Source organism: Cyanistes caeruleus, chromosome 1, assembly GCF_971803275.1.
Source record: "Cyanistes caeruleus chromosome 1, bCyaCae1.hap1.1, whole genome shotgun sequence".
In the NCBI taxonomy this organism is placed as follows: domain Eukaryota; kingdom Metazoa; phylum Chordata; class Aves; order Passeriformes; family Paridae; genus Cyanistes; species Cyanistes caeruleus.
Window position 1 is genome coordinate 152,821,646 of NC_141701.1, and position 21,327 is coordinate 152,842,972.

General features: G+C 59.6%; 2 protein-coding genes across 3 annotated transcripts in view; one reads left to right on the forward strand and one right to left on the reverse strand.

Annotated features, from left to right (window-relative positions):
• AGAP3 (ArfGAP with GTPase domain, ankyrin repeat and PH domain 3) overlaps window positions 1-6,574 on the forward strand; it is a 111,870-nt gene extending 105,296 nt beyond the window's left edge. For both annotated transcript variants that reach the window (XM_086852556.1, XM_086852487.1), the window contains exons 14-18: window positions 2,462-2,616; window positions 3,061-3,151; window positions 3,505-3,727; window positions 4,774-5,029; window positions 5,299-6,574. In XM_086852556.1, coding sequence (XP_086708682.1) covers window positions 2,462-2,616; window positions 3,061-3,151; window positions 3,505-3,727; window positions 4,774-5,029; window positions 5,299-5,523 — 950 coding nt within the window. In that variant the 3' untranslated portion in view covers window positions 5,524-6,574. The remainder of the gene's footprint in view (window positions 1-2,461; window positions 2,617-3,060; window positions 3,152-3,504; window positions 3,728-4,773; window positions 5,030-5,298) is intronic.
• A 6,773-nt stretch (window positions 6,575-13,347) lies between these two features.
• On the reverse strand, window positions 13,348-20,974 carry GBX1 (gastrulation brain homeobox 1). Its single transcript, XM_086867653.1, has 2 exons — window positions 20,194-20,974; window positions 13,348-14,153 (listed from the first exon to the last, which is right to left on the reverse strand). The coding sequence occupies exons 1-2, from the start codon at window positions 20,972-20,974 to the stop codon at window positions 13,630-13,632; spliced, it is 1,305 nt and encodes a 434-aa protein (XP_086723779.1). The 3' UTR covers window positions 13,348-13,629.
• Window positions 20,975-21,327: the final 353 nt, after the last annotated feature.

Here is a 21,327-nt window from a genome sequence, read left to right on the forward strand (position 1 = left end):
CGAGCTCCGAGAGCAACAGGGCCTTTGTTTGGCATGAAGCTGTAATCCAGAAGGCACAAAGAAAGAAGGGAATGGAGGTCCTGTGTCTTGCAGAGCTGGCACCAGGGCTTTGGTTGGACTGGGACTGCTCCCACGGCTCGGACTGAGCAGCCCTAGAGCTCTGGGATGTTCCTCAGCTGTGATAGTAGGGAAGTATGTCTGAGTCAGGTTGGAGCCCCAGAAATTTCTCTCCCAGAAGGAGGGAACCTCCTGCCCTGCTGTGAATGTCCTGAGCAGAGTGCTGGGAGCCCTGAGAGATGGAGTGCCCTGCCTCAGCACGGTGCCTCAAGGAGCAGCAGTGACCCCCACACCCGAGCTCTGGGTAGGCAGAGCAGGCATTTTCTTCCCTGGGAAGTGTACAGGTGCAGGAAGGCTGAGACTGGGATTCCTGCCTGCCTGCTTGGTGGGAAGGTGCTGGGCAAACAGGAAACAGGAACAAGGAGGATGGAGCCATGTGAGCCCACAGCAGGAATCCTCACTGTGTCCTGTTGGCCATGGTGTGCTTTCCGAGTCCAGGCAGCTGGCTTGGGTTGTGCAACACAGTGGCAGCAGCCACAGGTGGCTCAGACCAAGGCAGGATGAGATTTGATGAGAACAGGGCTTGTTCTGATGTGTCAGTGTTCCTCAAGAGCGCTGTCTGCAAATGCTCCCTGCAGCACCTGGGCAGCCTCTGCCCCAGGGGGCTGCTGCTCATTCCTTCCTGGCTGGTAGTGCTTGGCCCTAGGCAGCCACCAGTCCTGTGGCTGCGGGGAGGTGGTCCTGGCTCCCCGGCAGTCTGGAGGCTCCCTGCCCATGCCAGGCTCTGGCAGCACTCACAGAGGCTGGTGCCAGCAAGCAAAGGAGGCCTGTTGGCTGGCTGTCGGCTGTTTATTCCTCTCCCAGTATTCACAAGCTAGCAGCTGTATATTTTCCAAGAATCTTGTTTTTGAGCTGGGACTTGGTGTCTGTGGGTTCTCTCCTGTGGCTGAGAGCTGGAGGAAAGTGCTGGACAAGTGGAATATCCCAGTTATGCCTGTACATCACAGAGAAAGGAGAGTCCAGCAGGAGAGAGACAGTTGCAGACATCTTTCCCCAGAGGAGGGGTCCCAGGCTGATTTAGGGTGAAATGAGTAAAATCCTATCTGGAAAGGGCAAGCCAGGACAAGCCCTCGTGCCGGAGTAATTCCATCCTCCCCAGGCTCTGACGGTGTGGAAACCCAGCCTTGTGCTCCCACAGCAGTTCAGGAGCACTGGTGATCTCCAGGCCTGGCACTTGTCAGTGCAGGTGCTGAGCACAAGCCTGGGAGGAAGGGCTGTGCAGTCCCATCATGCCCTACAGACCTGGCTTTCTAAGACCTCCCAAGGCTGCACCGTGTTCTGGGGATGTTCATGGACGCAGCCTGGCTCAGATGGGCCAGGTGGCCCCACAGCAGCTGAGGGTGGCCGTGCCCTTGGGGGCCTCTGCAGCCGTTCACTGTGGGCTGCAGCAGCTCCTCGGTGCCTGCCTTTCTGCTGCTGCCTTCTGCAGTGAGGGGCTTCTGTGCTGCAGAGAAGTCAGGGAGAGAAGGGGACTCCCCTCAAAGCCCTCCAGACTCCCCTGCTCACCTCCCCACGTCATGCCTGGCCCCACCAGGCTCGAGGCCAGCACAGCTCTGCCTTGATGTGGACCAGAGGCCCCTCGGCCTCCGTGCTGTCTCTGGAGCTGAGCAGTTGACTCCCTGCTTTTAATAGAGAGCTGGGAAGGCACATTATGGAGATGAGGGTGTTATTTGCATAACGCTAATTAGGTAATTACAAATCATTTTGCTATGAGCTGAAGCGTGTGCTGTGACATAACGTTTATTAGTCATTCCATTCAGGCCCCGCTTAGTTAAGTCATTTACTGCACTAACTACTGAAGTTGGCAATAAAAGGTAAATGCTGGTGCTGGGTGTGAGGCTGACACAACACCCCGTGAACTGTGCCCGTGGGGGGCCGTGTGAGGCAGAGCCATGCTGGCAGGTGTTAGCAGGGCAGAACACGTTTTAGGGTGAGGAGCTGTGCTGAGCCCCCGCACAGACCCCTCTTGCCTGGCTTGCTCCGTGTGCGGGGCCTGTTGCTCCAAAGCCGCTCGAGGGCGGGCACTGAGCACTGGTGCAGGGGCTGTCTGCAGGCTCTGGCTCAGTGGAGGAGCTGATTTCAGGGCTCCAGAGGTTGGCAGCTTTCTCTGAGGGTGGGACACAGGGCAGGGTGAGTGGGCACAAGCCAGTGGAGCTGTGTGGGGCAGAGGGAGGGAGGACTGGCGCCAAGCTCTGATTCTTCTCTGCAGGCATTTGCCTGTCCCAGCCTCCTGGGCTCTGCTGCTGCCTCAACCCTATGGGGATGGTGGTGGACTGCCAGGATCTGTCCCATGGCAGATGTCCTCCTTCCCAGCCCCGTGTTATGGCACACCTTTCTCTTCCAGAACCAGATGAGCCATTTGAGTTCATTATCGTGTCACTGACGGGCCAGACATGGCTCTTTGAAGCCTCAACATCAGAGGAGCGGGAGCTCTGGGTGCAGGCCATTGAGAGCCAGATCCTGGCCAGCCTGCAGGGATGTGAGAGCAGCAAAAACAAGGTAGGAGGCCTTGGCCAACTTCTGTTCTATCTTCTCTGGCATCTGCTTTGCCACGTTCCTCCATGTCACACACTTGCCTGTCTGTCCACACTGAATCCTGCTTTGATCCCTCTTCTCCCAGTGAGATTTCAGTCCCATCTCTGGGACTATGTAGTTTCCTCAGGTTTCTTGTCACCTCTTCCCTGCCTGGCCCTGGCCCCACAGAGTACTCTGCATCCCATGTGGGTGGATCCTACATGGTTCATTCCCTCCCTGGATATCTTTCTCCCCACTTTGGCCCACTGTCCCCTGCTCCTCTGGGACACACCTGGCCACTCCAGACCCTGTTGTCAGAGCCCACATGCTGGCTAGCCTCATGGAGCGGGTGTGGCACTCCAGGAAGGGTGCAGGATGGGGTAGGGTGGCTGGCCTGCAGTGAAGGGGGCTTTGTGGGGTTCTTTCCAGGCTCGGCTGGGCAGCCAGGGCGATGCACAGGCCATGCAGGCCGTCCGTACCGCACGTGGGAACAGCTTCTGCGTGGACTGCGATGCACCGAGTAAGAGACGCTACACTGGGCGGGGGGCTCACCCAGGAGGGGAGGGGGCTCCAGCCACCCCAGCACCCCCTCTCTCAGCCCAGAAAGACCTGCTCTGTGTGTCTGTCCTGTCCTCTCCTGTAGTGGAGCTGCTCCTCGGGGCTGGGGTACAGACCACACTGCCACACTGGCCTGTGACCACTCAGTGGCCAGCCTGAGGTCCTGGGCCCTCCATGTGCACCTCTCCCAGGGACATTGAACTGGGAAGGGCTCTGGTGGGCAGGTGCCTGCAAATATGAGTCTGAACCACAGGAGACGGGCTGGTGAGTCGTGGCAGGTTATTAACTCTCCCCCACTGATCCTGCTGCCCTCAGATCCGGACTGGGCCAGTCTGAACCTGGGTGCTCTCATGTGCATCGAGTGCTCTGGGATCCATCGCAACCTGGGCACCCACCTGTCCCGCGTGCGCTCCCTGGACCTGGATGACTGGCCTAGCGAGCTTCTTATGGTCATGACTGCCATCGGCAACGCACTTGCAAACGCTGTCTGGGAGGGAATGGTGGAGGGGTACCCCAAGCCCACGCCTGAGAGCAGTCGGTAAGGGAGGTGGTGAACACCAGGGATGCTTCTTGGGAACAATACCAGGAGGGCTGGGGGACACTACAGGGGTTGGGAACAGCCATTGAGGCAGGAAGGATTCCTCAGGATGCTCCAGCGTTGAGGGTCCTGCCTGCCTGCAAGGCTCTGGCCACTGTCTCCTGCCACCCTGGTGGGGCAGTGGGGCTCCATGGCAGCCACAGCCGTGCGGTGACTGAGAGCTGAGGCTGGCTGCACAGCCGAAGGGGTTAACAGAGATGGCTTGGCAGCGTTGTGCAGGTCTCCAGGGTCTGTCCCTTTCAGGCCCTTGTCTGTCCCTATCGGAGCCACTCCGCTGTCACTCATCCCAACAAGAGCCCATTCTGCGGCTTATCAGCGTTGGAGCGCGGGTCAGGGGTTGGTGGGAGTGAGCATGCTCTGCGCAGGGCATTGATGGCCACCCGCCAGATGCAGATGGATAGAATGGCAGCAGATAGCGGCGGCCGGCGCGCATCGATCCGCCGCCCCGGCGGGACGGACGCGGACACAGCCTTTGTCTGCAGCAGGCGAGACGGCGGCAGCGATAAGGTGCCTCCCGTGGCACTGGGCTGGCGTGTGCAGCACTAACCTTTTCCTGCCACTGGCCGTGGCACACACACAGGCACGGGGTAGGGACGGTCCCTGAACTGCCTCAGCACGGGCACACAGCACTGGGGGCGAGGGGCTCCAGCACGGAGGTGCGTAGAGATGGGTGTGGGGTCTGGGTGCAGGACGCTGCTGCTGCACAGGCACGGATGTAGGCACCCAGAGTCCATAGGGAGCTGTCAGGAGGTGCAGTGTGAGTCAAGCAGGTGCCAGGCAGGTGTCCAGAGTGGGGTGACGGAACCTCAGTGGCAGCTGTGGGCACAGGGGCACAGCAGGGGATATGCAGAATATACCTGGGTGTGACAGATGTCTACTGCTCACACGAGTATGGTCACATGGCAGAGCTGATACTCATGTCCTTTTGTGCATGGGGCCCAGGCAAATTGTCTCAACTGTGACAGTGACAATGTCCTGTCTGGCAGGGAGGAGAAGGAGCACTGGATCCGGGCTAAGTATGAGCAGAAGCTCTTTCTGGCCCCACTGCCCCAGTCTGACATCCCCCTGGGGCAGCAGCTGCTGCGGGCCGTGGTGGAGGATGACCTGCGCCTTGTGGTGACGCTTCTGGCCCATGGCACCAAGGAGGAAGTCAACGAGACCTACGGAGATGGAGACGGGCGCACAGCGCTGCATCTGTCTTGCGCAATGGCCAACGTGGTCTTCACACTGCTGCTCATCTGGGTAAGACTGAACCTGCAGCCTCCACCACAGCCCTTCTGGTGCTCTCCAGGTGCTTCCCTACCTCCCTGCTACCCTTTACATCATGCTTCCATGGGTTCCCCCACGTGCCCACAGGAACTGACCTGCCCACCCTCCCAGCACCCTCTCCCTGCCCACCCTCCCAGCACCCTCTTCCTGCCTTCCCCAGAGCCCCTCTGCTCTGTGCCAGTCCCATGTCCCTGGGCACGCGGTTCCCAGCTACGCTGACCAGCTGCTTCTCTCCTGCGCAGTACGGAGTGGATGTGAAGAGCCGGGATGCTCGGGGCCTGACCCCACTGGCCTATGCCCGGCGAGCCGGCAGCCAGGAGTGCATCGACATCTTGCTGCAGCACGGCTGCCCCAGCGACAGCAGCGCCACGCTGACCCCCAGCCTGCCCCGCCGCAACGCCAATGCCAACAACAACGCCTGCGCCGCGGCGCCTCTTGAGTTCAGCACCAGCCCCAGCACAGTCTAGCCCTGCACGGACCCTCTGGTCGCCACAGCTGCCCTCTAGCCCTGCCGGGGACCAGGGCCACAGGAGTGGCTCTGAGAGCAGCACAGATGGGCCCCCATGGTGTTTGCCTGCACCAGAACCCCCGTTCCAGCCAGGAGGAGGCTGGGAGCCAGCATCCTGCTCCTCTGCGCTGGTTCCAGCCACCTCTCACAGACCCAATGCTGGCAGCTTGTGGAGGAGCTCCTGCAGAATCACTGGGGTGGCTCCAGTGCACCCCATTTACATGACCGGTACATGGATGGGGAGGCAGTTTCTCCTGCCACCCCCATCTGCAGATAAAGCAGGGGCTGGGGGCAGTTCAGGTGTGTAGCCCTCCCCTGCACAGCAGTACCAAGGAGGCTGACGGCTGCACTTGTGCCCTCAGACAGGTCTGTTTGGGCACTTTCCTCCTGCTCTCCCTCCATGCTGGCCTCTCCACACTCCCCATTGCAGTGATGAGGTGGGGGGCAGCAGGAGGTGTGTGTTTCTCCATTGCACCCCCATGCTCCTCTGCTTGAGGCCGGTGCAGGAGGAATGCACATGCCAATATTGCTCCCCGTGTGCTGATGCAAGGGTGGCATCTCCCCAGCGCAGCCCCTGGACAAAGGCCTCCCCAGCCTCCCTGGTGACCCGGAGGGGGGAGGAGGATGGTCACCCTGGGATCCCCAGCTCTGTCTGTCTGTCTGTCTGTAGAGTCACTGTCCTTCCAGGTTAAAGCTCCAAGCCATACACAGTGTCTCCATCAGAGCCTCCCGCTGGCTCCCGCTGCTGCCCAGGTGGGGCTGGTCTCCAGCTGAGCAAGAGGAGGAGAGGAGCATCTCCCTTTGCATTAGGGTCAAGCCTCTAGCTGAATGCTGGAACCTCAAGGCTTTGGACACTGCTATGGAATGTCTCTGTCACTTGTGTATAAAATGTACATTGGAAATATTTATATGGACACTCTGTATATATGGTTTCTTTTCCATGAGTTGCCCTGTGTGTGTTACCTGCAGCCAAGGAGATAAAGGCCAATAAAGCAACCCACCTCCTGCCAGGCCAGAGTCTCAGTGTGCTGCCTTTGGGGCCTCCGATGCAGCCCTGGTTTGCAGCTGGGTCTGGTGACTCTCCTGCCAACACTGACAAACATTCAGCCTCTTCTCCTCCGGCTCGGGCTCTGGTAACAGCAGTCCTGTGCCAAACCAGGCCCTTGGGACACGACAGTGTGCTTAGGTGTGGAGGGGAGATGTGCCAACCCTGGGCGCTGAGGTACAATGCCAGAACATGGCCCCAGAGGCATGCACAGCTCTGGCAGGATGGAAGATGGGCACAGCAGAGGGTTGTGCTGGAGAGGGGACATGCAGGGCAGGAGTGCTGGGCCAGCTGGTCCTTGTGCACAGAATAGCAAGTGTGAAGCTGGGATGGGGGAAGGCAGAGATGGGCAGGGAGTGATGGGCTGCCACAGCGAGCCAGGAGTCTGCTGCGGATGCAGAAGACTGGGGATCGTCAAGTCCCAAGGCACAGGCAGAGACCCCTGAGCAGTGAAGGGAACTGTGTGTCTGCTCTGCCAGCCCTGACTTCACATGCTTCTCATGGCTGTGGGCAGAGCAGAGCCCCAGTGCTGACAGTTCTGGGCTGGCTGCACCCCAGGCCACAGCACAAACAGCAGTTCAGGGCTGCAGTGTCTCTGTGCTGGGGTCCAGGCTCTACTGGCCACAGGCCTTGGGCCCCAAGCCTGTGTGGCAGTGCTGAAAGAAAGGGAGATGCCAGGACACCCCCAGCTGCCTCAGGTATCCTCAGATGTCCCTGTCAAACCCCTGGTGCTTTCTCCTTGTGCCCCTCCCATGGCAGAGGGCTGCCTTGCTGGGGGCTGCAGATGGTGGCCCCAGCCCCTCCACTCCTTGATGTGTTCTGGCTGCGTGTGCCCATGTCATCACCCTCATCCTGGTCCTGGTCCCAGTTCCAGCCTGGCCCCTGCACCCTTGTCACCCCTCATTCCCACCCCCTCATGGTGCCCATGGGTGCCCCCACACCGGCCCTGGCCCCAGCCCAGTGCTGGGTTTGGTTAATTTCCTGGCGACTGCATTAACGGGAATGGAAGCCGAGGGACGGCAGCTCCTCTGGGGCCCATTAATCATCCCCCTCAGACAAGCTGCCTTGATTACAAGTGGCAAGAAATTCATTAGGGCTGCGGCTCTGACAACTTTTATCTGCGCGGCTGGATCTGACTCATTAGGCAGCCAAATTAAAGCCATGATGGGCCCTGATGAAATTCACTGCTTGTTTATCTTGTGCGATCTGATACATCTGCCCATACATCATCTCCCGCGCGGGATCCCGCCCTACCCAGCCCTGGCACCTCCCTTCCCATCCCAGCCCTGCCCCAGGCCCCCGGGTGCCCAGCCTGGACCCAGCTCTGACCCCAGGCCAGCCCTGGCCTGCCCCCACACTCTGCGGGGCTGGGGCTGCCAGTGATGACCACGCCACCAGGAGCCGCACAGGGATGGCTCTGGAATCAAAATACCCTGAATTGGAAGGGGCCCACAAAGATCACCAGTGTCCAAGGTCTGGGGCCACACAGCCCTGAGCAGCCCCCCACTGCAGTGCTCATGGGGGTGCAGCCCCCTCAGGGCACCCAGAGCCCTGGCCAGGTTCTGCTGGCAGAGGCACTGGTGTGGGCACAGCCCTGTGGGGGCAGGCAGGTGCCTTCCTGCTGCCCACAAATTGAAAACAGGTTCTGAGGATCCCAGTGATGCCCTTTTGCTGGCACCTGGGGGCAGAGAATGCCACCAGATCCCTGCAGGATCTGACACCGTCCCAAGGAGCCAAATGTGCCCTGTCCTGTCTTGCCCCAGCCCAGCATTACTCCAGTGCTGGAGCACATCTGGGTGCCAAGGTGACCAGTGTGGCTTCAGGTGGCCCTGGGCCAGGACAGGCTGAATGAAGCAGGAGCTCCATGCCCATGTTCAGGAGCAGAGGTGTGTGCCTGTGTTCGGGGGCAGGAGCTGTGTCTGTGCTCAGGGGCAGGAACTGTGTGTGTTTAGGGGCACTGTGCTTGTTTTTCGGGGCACAGGTGTCTGTGTTCAGGCTGATGCCAGGGAAGGCACAGGCCATCCCTCTACTCTGCTGTATACAGAAGACTGTGCCAAGTCAGCAGCAGTGGGACTGTCCCTGTGTTCCGTGGCCCTGAGCAGCACCAGTGACCGCTGCAGATCCGTGCATGGCACAGATCTTGTGGCAGCACCATGAGGACCTTGCCCCAGGCAGCCAGCAGCACTCGCCATCGAGCTGAGGCTGGAGCCAGGGGAGGGAGGTGGGTGCCCCAGCACAGGAGACATGGGATGCAGCCTCGTGCAGTGAGTAAATCCACGGTCTGCAGCCTCAGGCTGGAAACCAGCCATAACACGGGTTTGCAGCACTTCCCAGAGAGCTTGAGCACAGCCAGAAAAAGCCCCAGAGAGTACAACTTACAATCGAAGCACTATGGACCTTCCTGCAGCCCCAGCTGAGCAGGCACAGCCTCCTGGGGATCTGTAGGGCACGGGGCAGCACCACCCACCCTGAGGCTGCTGGAATCACATGCTGAGCACATGCAGAGGTGCTTTTAGGAGAGATGGCCAGAGCAGAGATCCTACCACAGGGCTGTGCCTTCGTGTATCCAGTCAGCCTTGCCTCTGGGGAAAAAGGCACAGGTGTGACAGTGTCCCAGCTCCCTTGGCCTGTGTTCACTAAGGTACAGCACCAACACACTCACTACAACACCTGCACCCTGTGCCCAGTCTCGGCTATCAGGCCTGCAGGCAACCACAGCACAGGCAGTCACAAAGCCCAGAGAGGAGTTCCACCCTGGCTGATGGGGACACTGGACAAGCTGGCACAGGCTGCAGAGGAGTTGGGCAGTGGTCAGAGGGAGCTCACGACCCTTCCCAGATTCCAACTGTTGGGACATTTTTTCTCTCTTGCCCATTGTTTCTCTCCTGCACCTGAGCTAGTCCTGGAGCCGCTGGCTAATGAACAGCACCAGCACCTTACTGTGGGCCATCACATCTTCATACCAGCCCCTTGTCAGGGAATGCTGAGGACCAGCTTTATTGTGCTGAGTGAATAAATGCTCTGTGGGATGCAATCTCTGCTCCTTTCCCAGTTCTTTAAGAACCACCATACAGGTAAACAAGTGGACAGGTTTGAGTAGGGAGAATTCACTTGTAAGTGTTGAACTTGCCTTCCTTAGGGCAAAATAAGTCTTGTTCATATGAATGTGTGGATATATATATATGTGTGTATAAATATATTTATATAAACAAGCGCATGCCCATGTATTTGCACACTCTTTGTATTTATTTCTGTGTGTTTCTATACCTGTGTCTACCTTTTACTCTGTGTGCACGTGTGTGTGTGTGTGAATCCATGCACATATATGTGTACCAGTGCGTGTGTGGGGATTCCGGGACACAGGAACAGACAGAAGCTGGTGGATGGAAAATTCCAGATAGATGCAAGTGAAAAAGCATACTAGGAAAGTGGTTGGACACTGGTACAGGGCTTGAAGAGGTGGGGTTGCCCACCCTTGGAGATACTGGAAGTCAGATGGGCAAGTTCTTCAGCATCTTGAATGGGACAAGTTTCTAGCAGGTGTTGGAGCAGAGACATCCCAAGGCCCCGTCCAGCTTCATGGCACAACTGCCCTGGGTCTGTCTTTACTGCCCAGTTTTTCATTGTGGCCCTCCTTCTCCCAGCCAGCCCCAGTCTGACCCAGCACCCAGAGGTGGTCACGGGGGCTCCCACAGCTCTCCCATCTGAGGAGTGGCCAGAGCTGCTTCCCCACTGCAGTGCAGGCAGTGCCATGCACCGTGCTCACTGCAGTGTGGGGCAGTGCTGTGCTCACTGCACAGTGTGGGCAGTGCTGTGCTCACTGCACAGTGTGGGCAGTGCTGTGCTCACTGCAGTGTGGGGCAGTGCTGTGCTCACTGCACAGTGTGGGCAGTGCTGTGCTCACTGCAGTGTGGGCAGTGCTGTGCTCACTGCACACTGTGGGCAGTGCTGTGCTCACTGCAGTGTGGGCAGTGCTGTGCTCACTGCACAGTGTGGGGCAGTGCTGTGCTCACTGCAGTGTGGGCAGTGCTGTGCTCACTGCACAGTGTGGGCAGTGCTGTGCTCACTGCAGTGTGGGGCAGTGCTGTGCTCACTGCACACTGTGGGCAGTGCTGTGCTCACTGCAGTGTGGGCAGTGCTGTGCTCACTGCACAGTGTGGGCAGTGCTGTGCTCACTGCAGTGTGGGCAGTGCTGTGCTCACTGCACAGTGTGGGCAGTGCTGTGCTCACTGCACAGTGTGGGCAGTGCTGTGCTCACTGCAGTGTGGGCAGTGCTGTGCTCACTGCACACTGTGGGCAGTGCTGTGCTCACTGCACAGTGTGGGCAGCGCTGTGCAATGCCACAGCTTTGCTCACAGCTGTGCAGGAGGCACCAGAGTCATCACAATGCTCAGGGTTCACAGGGAGCTCTGCTCTGCTCGGTGCCAGGAACACTCTGCTGCTCTGCAGCTCTCTCCAGCAGCGCTGGTGACAGCATGTGTCTGTCACCTCCAGCAGCACTACACAGAGCTGCACCTCTGCAGCATTTGTGGGGATTTTAACATGGCTGTTTGTAGGGTTGCAGTGTGTATGGGCTGTGGGATTGGTCTAATACTACAGCAATAACAACTAAAAAATCTTCCATGCAGCTAAAAACTGTAGGTGTTGGAACCACCTCAGCAGCAGTCCACGGATGAGCATGCAGTGGAGCGGGAGTGCTCTGCACACAGATTTTGGGTGGGCAGTGGCCTCTGCGTGTGGGGAGGTCAGTTAAAGACACAACAAACCACTGCTGCCACTGGGCAGGACGTATCAGGCCAGTGTCAGTTAGAAATGCCCACTGGGAATAAGGGAGTTCTTGGACCTTAAAATTTGACTCCTTCTAATGTCACTGCCCCTGGAGCTGTGGACACTTTCTGGAGTTCCGTGGTTAACGTGCACTGCTGTGCTGTGATCAGCTGCAGTGGCACAGACCCCTCATGTGGACACATTTGTAGTGGCAGAGCCCTGTGTGTAGCTGCAGAATGGCTTTACCCTGCTCTTGCCCTCCCACACAGAGGTGAGTACCAGCTCATGTACTCACCCCTCATGGCTCAGCCAGAGCCATTGCAGTCACTACAAGCAGCTGTGTCCCCTTTGCAGCCACAGAGCACAGCTAAGGTCAGTTCCTGTCTCAGACCAACACCCACCTGAGGATGGAGAAGTGGTGCAGGTGCAGGCAGCTCTACCTCAGCTTGTTGAAAAGGGAACTGACACTTCTCCTGAGAGCAGGGCACTGGGGACTGCTGCCAAAGGACATTTACTCCCCTGATCCAGAGGGAATGCCAAGAGGTGTTGCTACCTGAACAGGGCAAATTCATGCTGGGGATGCTGTGAGCAACACCAGGCCAGGCATTTCCTTAGGACACTCTCTTGTTTCCAGGCCAGTGGTGTAGGGACAGAGCCAAGTGTCCTGCAGTGGAAGCCAGCTATGCTGAGAAACCAAATCCTGAAAGGAACCCACAGAGCCCTCTCAGGACCTGCAGCAAGAGGACTCTCTTTTCTGTGGAAAGAGACACCCACCAAGGACGTCTAGAAGCACAGCTTTGTCCAAGTGATTGCTCTGATCTGAGCTGTGTCTGTTGGCCACACAAGTCAACTGGAGCCCACAGCCAGTTGGCAGGGCCAGCCACCCCCCATTGCTCCGAAACTCCAGGGCACTGCAGGAGGACTCAGCTGTACAGGCTGAGCGAGCACGTACCCCACACTCCAGGTGAACAGAATGCACCTGCCAAAGAGGGAAGGGACGTGGGGAGGGAGCACTGCTCTCCAGGCAGCACAGGGATGGCCCAGCCTTTGCTGCGGCTTCAGGGAGGGTGCTCAGGAAGGTGGAGTCAGCTCTGGCTCTCAGGGATATTTCCTGCTCTCGCAAGGAAGGTGACAATGGCTGGCTGGACCGTTTGTGACTCGAACTCCCTATCAAACCTGTGAGCAATTGGTACCTCAGCAAAACCTTGGAGAGAACCTTCCTCCTCTCCAGGAACCTCTGGTGGCATTGCAAAGGGTGTTGCTACCATTTGCCCCATCACTGATGATGTTCGTCAAACCAGGACAGAGTTTCCCCAGGCTGGGAGCCCAGGGAGCCACACCCAGGGAGGCCCTTGTGCTGTTGTGCCCTGTGCAAAACTGGATCTTCACGGGGTTCTGGGCTCAGTGTCTGAGATGGCTGGCTTCAGAAGCAGCATCTCATGCAATGGCTCTCAGGAGCAGAGAATGAACGGCTGGCCTGGATGTGCGAGCCCCTTTTCTTGCTGTCAGCACCAGGGAGCTGGCTGTCAGGGCCAGGGCAGGGGCCGCAGCCGTGTTGAGAGTCTGCAGCAGCAGCACATACATTCCCCCACCCCGGGATGAGCTGCGGAGCCGGTCCCGAACCAGTCCTGGCCCCGGCTCCGCCGACGGGAGGGCCGACCTGGGGATGCTCCCGGGCGCTTCCCGGCCCTCGTCTGCTCTTTTCCCAGCCTGTTCTCGGCACCGGCACGGCGGCGGGTGCAACGGAGCCCGCAAGGGCACAGCTGCTGCTCGCACAGCCTCCGGCTCCGCAGACCCCGGCCCCGGAGCCTCCCCTTCCCCCTGTCCGCTCGCCGTCCCCTGCCCGCTGCCCATGCCCGTGTCCCTGTCGCTGTCCCTGTTCCCATCCCTCTCCCTTCGCTGTTCTCCTTCTCTGCCAGCGCCGGGCCAGGGCCGCGGGATCCCCCGTCCTGCAGCGAGGAAAACGTGGTCTTGCTCCATAGAAAATAATTTATTGAAATCACAGCTATACATGGGTGGGTGCCAGTGGCAGCGCGGGCCCGGCCCGGCCCGGCCCGGCTCGGCCCGGCCCAGCGGGCGGCCAGGACCCGAGGGCCAGGCGGCCGCATTCCCCGTGGCACGGACAGAAGAACACGCTGCCGTATGTACAGAGTTTACACAGAATAAATAAGGTACATGTACACAGGAGTGGGAGCTCGGGCCCCCCCCCCGCGCCGCCGCCACCCGCCCCAGGGTCCGGGGGCCCCGCCGGGCTCAGGGCCGGGCGCCCTGCTCGATCTGCTGGTGCTGACTGCGCACGGCGAAACGATTGACGTGCACCGGGATGGGCACCACGATCTTGGGGTTGCGGACGGGCTCTCCCGAGCGGTTGCTGACGTTGCCAGCCTTGATGCGTTTCCACTTGGCGCGGCGGTTCTGGAACCAGATCTTCACCTGCACCTCGCTCAGCTTCAGGGCATGTGCGATCTGCGAGCGCTCCGTCAGGCTCAGGTACTTCTTGCAGTGGAACTCCTTCTCCAGCTCCAGCAGCTGCTCGCTGGTGAAGGCCGTGCGGCGCCGGCGGCTCTTCCCGGCCCCGGAGCCCGGCGGGGGCTGCTCGGCGGCGGGGCCGCCCTTGCCCTTGCCCTTGGCTCCCAGCGCGGTGCCGGCAGCAGCCCCGTCCAGGAAGGGCTCCTCCTCGCTCTCGCCCGCCGAGCTCTCCTCCTCCCGCTCGCTGCACGGCGTCGCCGCCGACTTCACCTCCAGCTTCTCCTCGTCTGAGCTGTACGCCTTCCCGTCTGCGGAGCACACAGCGTCAGTGTCCGCCGGCACGGCCCGCCACCCGCACCCCGCCACCCGCACCCCGCACCCCGCCACCTGCACCCCGCCACCTACACCCCACCACCTGCACCCCGCCACCCGCACCCCGCACCCCGCCACCTGCACCCCGCACCCACACCCCACCACCTGCACCCCGCACCCCGCATCCGCACCCCGCACCCCGCCACCCGCACCCCGCCACCTACACCCCACCACCTGCACCCCGCACCCACACCCCACCACCTGCACCCCGCCACCCGCACCCCGCACCCGCACCCCGCCACCCGCACCCCGCCACCTACACCCCACCACCTGCACCCCGCACCCACACCCCGCACCCGCACCCCGCATCCCGCCACCTGCACCCCGCCACCTGCACCCCGCCACCCGCACCCCGCACCCCGCCACCTGCACCCCGCCACCCGCACCCTGCCACCTGCACCCCGCACCCCGCCCTCCGCCCCGCCTGCGGTCCCGCAGCTCCCAGAGCCCCCGGGGCCGCGGGGAAAGCTCTCCCCGCTCCTTCGGCGGGAGGCTGCAGCTCCTCCCGCAGACTCGGACCCCGTCCCTACCGCGTCCCGCAGCCCCGGCCCCAGCAGCAGCATCCCTGCACCGGCTCCTGGTGCGGGCAGCGCAGCCGATCCGCGCTGACCCCGGCGCCCTGTTCCCCGCAGCCCGTCCGGCTGCAAGGGGCAGCACCGACAGACCCGGCGGCCACCCTGGGGTCTGACCCCCTCAGCAGCTGCCCCATCCCCATCCCACGGCCCAGCCATAGCAGCATCACTGTCTCAGTCTAGCAGAGAACATCACAACACTTCCAGGGCTTGTCCAGACCTTCGCAGAGGAAAGAACGTCCTTATCTTGTCTCTCAGCTCAGCCCTCCCTGTCCCTTCCTAATGCACGGGACCATCGGTGCTGTTAAAACTTAGCCAGCCAAGAGCTGAAGAGCTGTCCTGGAAACACCATCCAGAGCCAGCTCCAGCCCAGCAAACCTCCCTGCAGGGCTCTGCAGGACATGGGGTCTGGCAGAGCACTTCTGGCTCTCCCTCCCTAATCCAAGGAGGCACCACAGCAGACTGTGTAGCCAGGGAACAAAGTGCTGAGGCAGCTGATGCTCAGGGCTCAGCTACGCCCAGCAGTGGGCAGAGGGGCAGGACAGAACTTGTCAACATCACAAAACAGACAGCACCTCATCCCAGGCCAGCAGACAGAATGCAGTGCTTGGATCACAGCAGACATCTCTGTTAAGATGCCTGTGAGGATATTGATAGGGTGCCAGGGTATGAATCTCTTCCTTGCAAGCTTGTGTCCCAAATTGCTGCCTGAATGATTACAGCCATGGAGGAAGGGAGGATACAGTGGGAGATAGTTGAGGAGGAAAGAGGTCTGGAAGATGGTCACCTCCATAGTAGAAGAGCTCAAAGTGAGAAGATGCTCTCAGCCACAGACAGGGGTCATGAAGGGAGAACCCACAGCTATGCACAAGCAGATGAAGAAACTTTTCTGTCATGCTGAGACCAGAACAGACCAGAAAATTCTTGAAGTTTGACCCAAGAGCAGTAATCACTGCTGGAAGGAGTTGTCTTGAAGCACTGCTGCTGTATATAATCCAACATGCACAAGGAGAAGCAACAGCTCTCTAAACTTCTAAGCAGTGTCCAGGTACTGGCACATGCAAGCTGGACCACTGGATCCCTGTCCACATCACCTCATCTCAGTGGGAAAGGCAAAACAGCCCTCAGAAGCCTGACAGTGCAGGGTTTAAATACACAAACAGAACTGCAGGAGACTACTTGAGCCCAGAAGACATTCCTGGTAGTCTGGTGACTGTGGAGCTCCCACATCCCTTGTTAGTCCTGCATCAAGCCCATGGCTTCCTGAGAGCAGGTGGGTGGCATTGGAGGTCTGGAATCTTCTCACTGCTCTTCCTGCTTCCTACAGTGGGAAAGAACACCTTCATCTCTATCCTGCTGCAGAGTGATTTCTTTCTTCCTGAAGGGCAGGGGAAGAGATTTCCCATGTGTATAGAGGGTAAAGGCCCAGAGAATTCGTGCTTGGGGGGCTGAGGATCAGAAGCAGGTGGCAAGGAGCACTTTGGCTGCCGTTGCACAGCCTCATGCAAGCACTGTGCTGAAGAAAAGAAGAGCTCTCGCTTCTGTGTACCACCTCTCTGGTGGAGCATGGGGCCTGACAAGGTAAGAGAGCTCTTATGAGGAATTCAGTGCCTTCCCCAAGGGCTCTTTAGGTCCTGCTCTGGCACTACAATTCCCCAGGGATGGAGGATGGCATCCCAGCAACCACACCAGCAAACAGTGCTGCTGGGGCAGTTTGCTCCTGTCAGCCCAGGCTGTGCCCCAGGAGACTGGAAGAAGGCTGAGCAACATGATGGTTTGCAAAACAGGTGCTATCTCTGAATACTCTCTTCTGAACCAGACTCCAAATTCTAAATGGAGCACTCTCATATTTGTGTCTTATAAAAGGGTTTCCAGTAAGGAACTTGGAACTATTTGATAACAGAATCTAAAGTGATGTTTTCACAGAGAGAATTGGTATATTGGTCACCTTCTATGTCCCCAGCAAGGAAGGAATGAAGGCAGGGGATCCTACCCATGTGATTGGGGTATACTTTATATACTTGAGGCTTTCAAGGCCTTTGAACATGAAGTGAAGCTGTCACAAAACAAAGCATCAGGACTGAAAAATCAACGAGATGAAGAATAGGGTTGACCCGCTGGTTTGTTTTTCACAAAGTCACAGCTGTTCATAGATCTTGTCAAAGACATTGAAGAGAGTCCAAAGGGGGTCACAAAATGCTCTGAGGGCTGCAGTACCTCTGCTGTGAGGCCACACGGAGAGAATTGGGGTTGTTCAGTCTGGAGAAGAGAATGCTCTAGGGAAACCTTATTGCAACCTTTCAGTACTTAAGGAGGGCTTATAAGAAAGACAAAGAGAGACTTTTAAGTCTCTTGTGATAGGACAAGGGATGATGATTTTACCTAAAAGAGGGTCCATTAAATTACAATGAGCGTGGTGAAACACTGTCACAGGTTTCCTGGATAAGTAGTGGATACCACATCCCCAGCAACACTCAAAGCCAGGTCAGACAGGGCTCTGAGCAACCTGCTGTAGTTGAAGATGTCCCAGCCCATGGCAGGCGGTTTGGACTAGGTGGCCTTTAAAGGTCCTTGCCAACCCAAACCATTCTGTGATTCTATGATTATGGACGTGGAAAGCATGGTGAAGAGACTTGGGTGTCACAGGTGACAAAGCTATTCAAGCAGCATCAGGAAAACCTGGATCAGGAATGGGTGTTGTGATGAGCCCTGTGTTGGTAAGCACACAGGGGAACAACAGAAACTTCACCCTGCCCCTGACTGAATGTGCAGTCACTACCCCAAACCAAGAAAGAGTCTCAGACTACTGCCTGAATCTCTGAGGACATCTGTACAGCTCAGGAACAAACCCGCTCTCACAAGAGGTGTGGAGAGCTAGGGGTGTTAAGTACCCTTACACCAGGGGTCATGCCTTTGTGGCAGCTGTAGAAATAAACCAGGCTTCGAGCTTTGCTGCTTCTCACCACCAGTTTCCCTACATGCCTCTCCCTGTTCAAGAAGGGTGGCAATTGCTGGAAGCAAGTTTCAAACCCAATGGATGCAGAGAGAACTAAAATAGTGCATTGATTCCTTTGGCTGATCCAGGAAGCAACTGATCTTGTGTCCACAAATACCTGCATGATGGAGGTACTAACAGAGCCTAGGGGCAGAAGCAGTCACTCCAGAGTATAAGTCACTAAATGGCAGCAAAATGGTCTAAAGGGGGCATTTATTCTTCAGAAGTTTCTTCTACAGGTAAGAAATCTGTGGAACATCTTGCCATCTTGATGTGGCTGATGTCAAGGTTATGCCTCCTTTCTTGTGGACTCCAGGGGAGATTAGATAAGGCCACAGAAAACAAATTAGTCGAAGTTTACTAAATACACAGAAACAACACTTGGCACAGGAAGTCCCTGATGTGCAGGTGGTTGGATGTGAGGGAAGTATCGTTTTAGATTTGACCACTGAACAGGTTGTGCTCTCTTGCTCTTCCCTGGACAATTGCTTTTGGCCAGGGCCACGGACTGGATGTGAGTGCATACAGCTCTACAGATAGTTTTTGATGACTCCTGTTGACATGAATCATCTTTCTATTCCTTAATACTGGAAAAAGCTCACAACAACTATCCTGAGTTTCCTCTGAGATGGTCGTAAAACAACAATGTCCGTCTCCAGTTTTGTCTGGTACAACCAAGAGAAACATTACGTAAAGGAGGAGGTGGGCATATTTGGCCTGACAAATCCTCTTGGACCTGGACAAAGCAGCCCACAGAAATGGGTCTGCATGGGGATATAGCTGTGCAGGAGAACAAGCATTCCTCACGACTCCAGAGCAAACCCAGTGCTCAGAGGCAGCAGGGGATGAACAGTAGCAAGACATCTTCCCTTCTATCATATGATCCAGTTGCAACAGGAAAAGTCCTAGAGATAGGACTTGGATTCAGATGTGGCCACGGTCTGGGACAGTTCATCTGAGTCCCTTGGGAGGAACATGTGAACATATTTGACTCAGTTATGGGGGAGCCATAGAGAGAGATGGAGCACAATGCAGTTCATCTGTTCACAGACTGGAAAGATGATGTCGTATAGACCTGGTTTTGGCCAGGGCAGTGCTTTCCCCGAGAAGACTCTCACAGAAACCATTGGGCTTTTGACTCAGCACGGAGGCCAGGGAGCACCAGAGGAGCACCCAATAACCCACAAAGGCAAGGGGGAGGCAGAATGCCCTCATTGTCCTACTTGGGTTGCAAGGTCTAAGGGGTACCTGAGTGAGTGAAATGCTCTTCTGAGGGGAGAACACGGCAAGAAAGACACCTGGGTTTACCCAGGAGAGACTAAAGTGAGGATGGAGAACTAACAGCCAAGAACTGCAAGAAGCATCAGAGATTCTCAGCACACATCCATGCCAAGAAGCCTGTGAGACAAAGGTGGATCCCTGGAGTGGCCAGGAGAGACAGCTCGAGATACCACACCAGAGAAGAAGCAGCTGGCTCGTCTGCGTCTTGCCACAGGGACCCCTCACGCCCCGTGCTGCAGGACCGAAGGAGAAGAGGTGAGTGCTGGACCTGGCTGAGAAATACGGAGCAACAAGTCTCCGAGGCTGGTTCTGGCGCACTCGGGGAGCGGTCGCAGCGCACAAAGGCGAGGACCCCGACGAGAGCCGCTCGCGGCTGCACCGGGGTCCCGGGAGGGGCGCTGCCGCCTGCCCGCGCCGTCGGGCTGAGCCGGTGCCGAGAAGGGGGCACGGCGGCCAGAACGGAGGACAGCGGGGCTGCGGGCGACCGCCTCGGCACGGGAGCTGCTCCACCGTCACCCCTGCGGGGCGGGCTCGGGGGAAACTTTAGAAAGCCGGTGGTCGCAGCACGGCGACGCCGGGAGGCAGCCGCCCGGGCCGCGGCATCATGCTGGGACAAGGCGCAGCCCCGTGCCGCTCCAAACGGGACCGGGACGGGATCCGGGACCAAGATCGGTGCGGGCGGAGAGGGCTGCGGACCGAGCAGTGGGACGCCTCGCTCGCCCCGGGCCGAGTGCCAGGACCTCGGAGAGCTCCGCGCAGCTCCGGGCCGCGGCGCTCCAGTCCCGCCGTGCCGGCCCCCATCAGCGCTCGCTCTCCCGCCCCTCCTGCCCCCCAGGCCGGCCGAGGCAAGCGAAGTTTGACTCCCATCCGCGAAAGCTGCCGACAGGGCCTGGGACGGAGGGGAATCGGTTCGGTCCTCCCGGCTCGGCCCGACGGGCGGGTCCCGCCGCGCCCGGCCCCCAGCACCTCCGCTCCGCTCCGCCGTCCCGGCGAGCTCCGGCCCGCAAGACCGCCCGTCCTCGGGTGCCGCTGGGACGGCGGAGAGGAGCCGGGCAGGTCTCCCCGGAGGTCCGGGTGGGGCGGGGCGGCCGCTCTCCGCCGGGCAGGACGGGCCCGCGCCGCTCTCACCTGCAAGGCCGGGGAAGGGGTCCGGGAAGTGCAGCGGCGGCTCGGCCGGCCCCTTGTCGCGGCCCGGGGGCAGCTCCTCCGTCTCCAGGCCGTCGGCGCCGCGCCGGCAGCCGGCGTCGGGGGTGGCCCGCGGCGGGGGCAGCTCCTGCGGTGGGTAGAAGCCGTCGGGGGGCTCGGAGAAACTGGGCAGGGCGGTGGTGAGCGCCACCATAGAGGGCACGGCCTGGCCCAGGCTGGCGCAGAAGGTGTTGGTGAGGCGGCCGGCGAAGGAAGCGAGCGGGGCCAGCGGCGGCAGCCCCGACTGCAGCGGGGCGTGGGACAGCGCCTGCGGTAGCACCAGCGGCCGGTACGGCATGAACATGGGGTACCCGGTGTAGAGCAGGTGCCCGGAGCGCGGCGGCGGCGTCCCAATGAGCGAGTCGATGGAGAAGGCGGTCCCCTGGCCGCCGGGTCTCTGCATGGCGAGCGGGCGCCTCCGGCTCAGCCGGCACCAACTTTCCGGCGAGCTCGGGCCGCCGCCAACTCGCCGCGATCCCGCCGCCGCCGGGCCCCGCCGCCGCCGCGGCCCCGGCCCCGGCCCGCGCCCTCCGGCTCCCGTGGGCTCCGGCGCCCGGCGAGAGCTGCCGCCCGCCCGCCCGCTCGCTGGCTCGGCGCGGCGGAGTGGAGGCGCGCTCGGAGCCGCCCGCCCGCCCCGCCGCGGGGGGGCCGGGCCGGGCCGCCGAGGGGAGGGGGGAGGAGGGAGGGGAGGCGGGCGGGGGTGTCGCCCTCTGCTCTCATCCATCTTCTGCACATCACGGTCGAGTTCCTCCTTCAGCGCCCGCTCCGGCGGGGCAAGGCGCCCCGCTCCCCCGGCGCGGCCGGCCCCTGGGAAGGCACCTCCCCCTCCCGCCTCATCAGTTGTTATTAGTGGTGATTGATGATTAGCAATTACGGGGCCAGGACAAGGGTGCTTTTGTGGGGACGGGACGGGCCCGGGCCCACGGACGGGGCGAATCGGCTCCACTCGGCCCGGCACCGCCCTGACTCCCGCGACCGGACCCGAGACGACCCTTGGGCAGCTCCCGACGGCCGAGCCCTCGGGGAGTGGCCCGGGGGCGGCGGCCAAGGGCGGGCTCCAGCGCCCCGACGGACCTG

Coding starts and splice junctions, on each gene's coding strand:
- GBX1 (XM_086867653.1), bottom strand. CDS start 20,974: ATGGATGAGAGCAGAGGGCGACACCCCCGCCCGCCTCCCCTCCCTCCT. Junction 14,154..20,193: donor CCCCTTCCCCGGCCTTGCAG/GTGAGAGCGGCG, acceptor TGTGCTCCGCAG/ACGGGAAGGCGTACAGCTCA.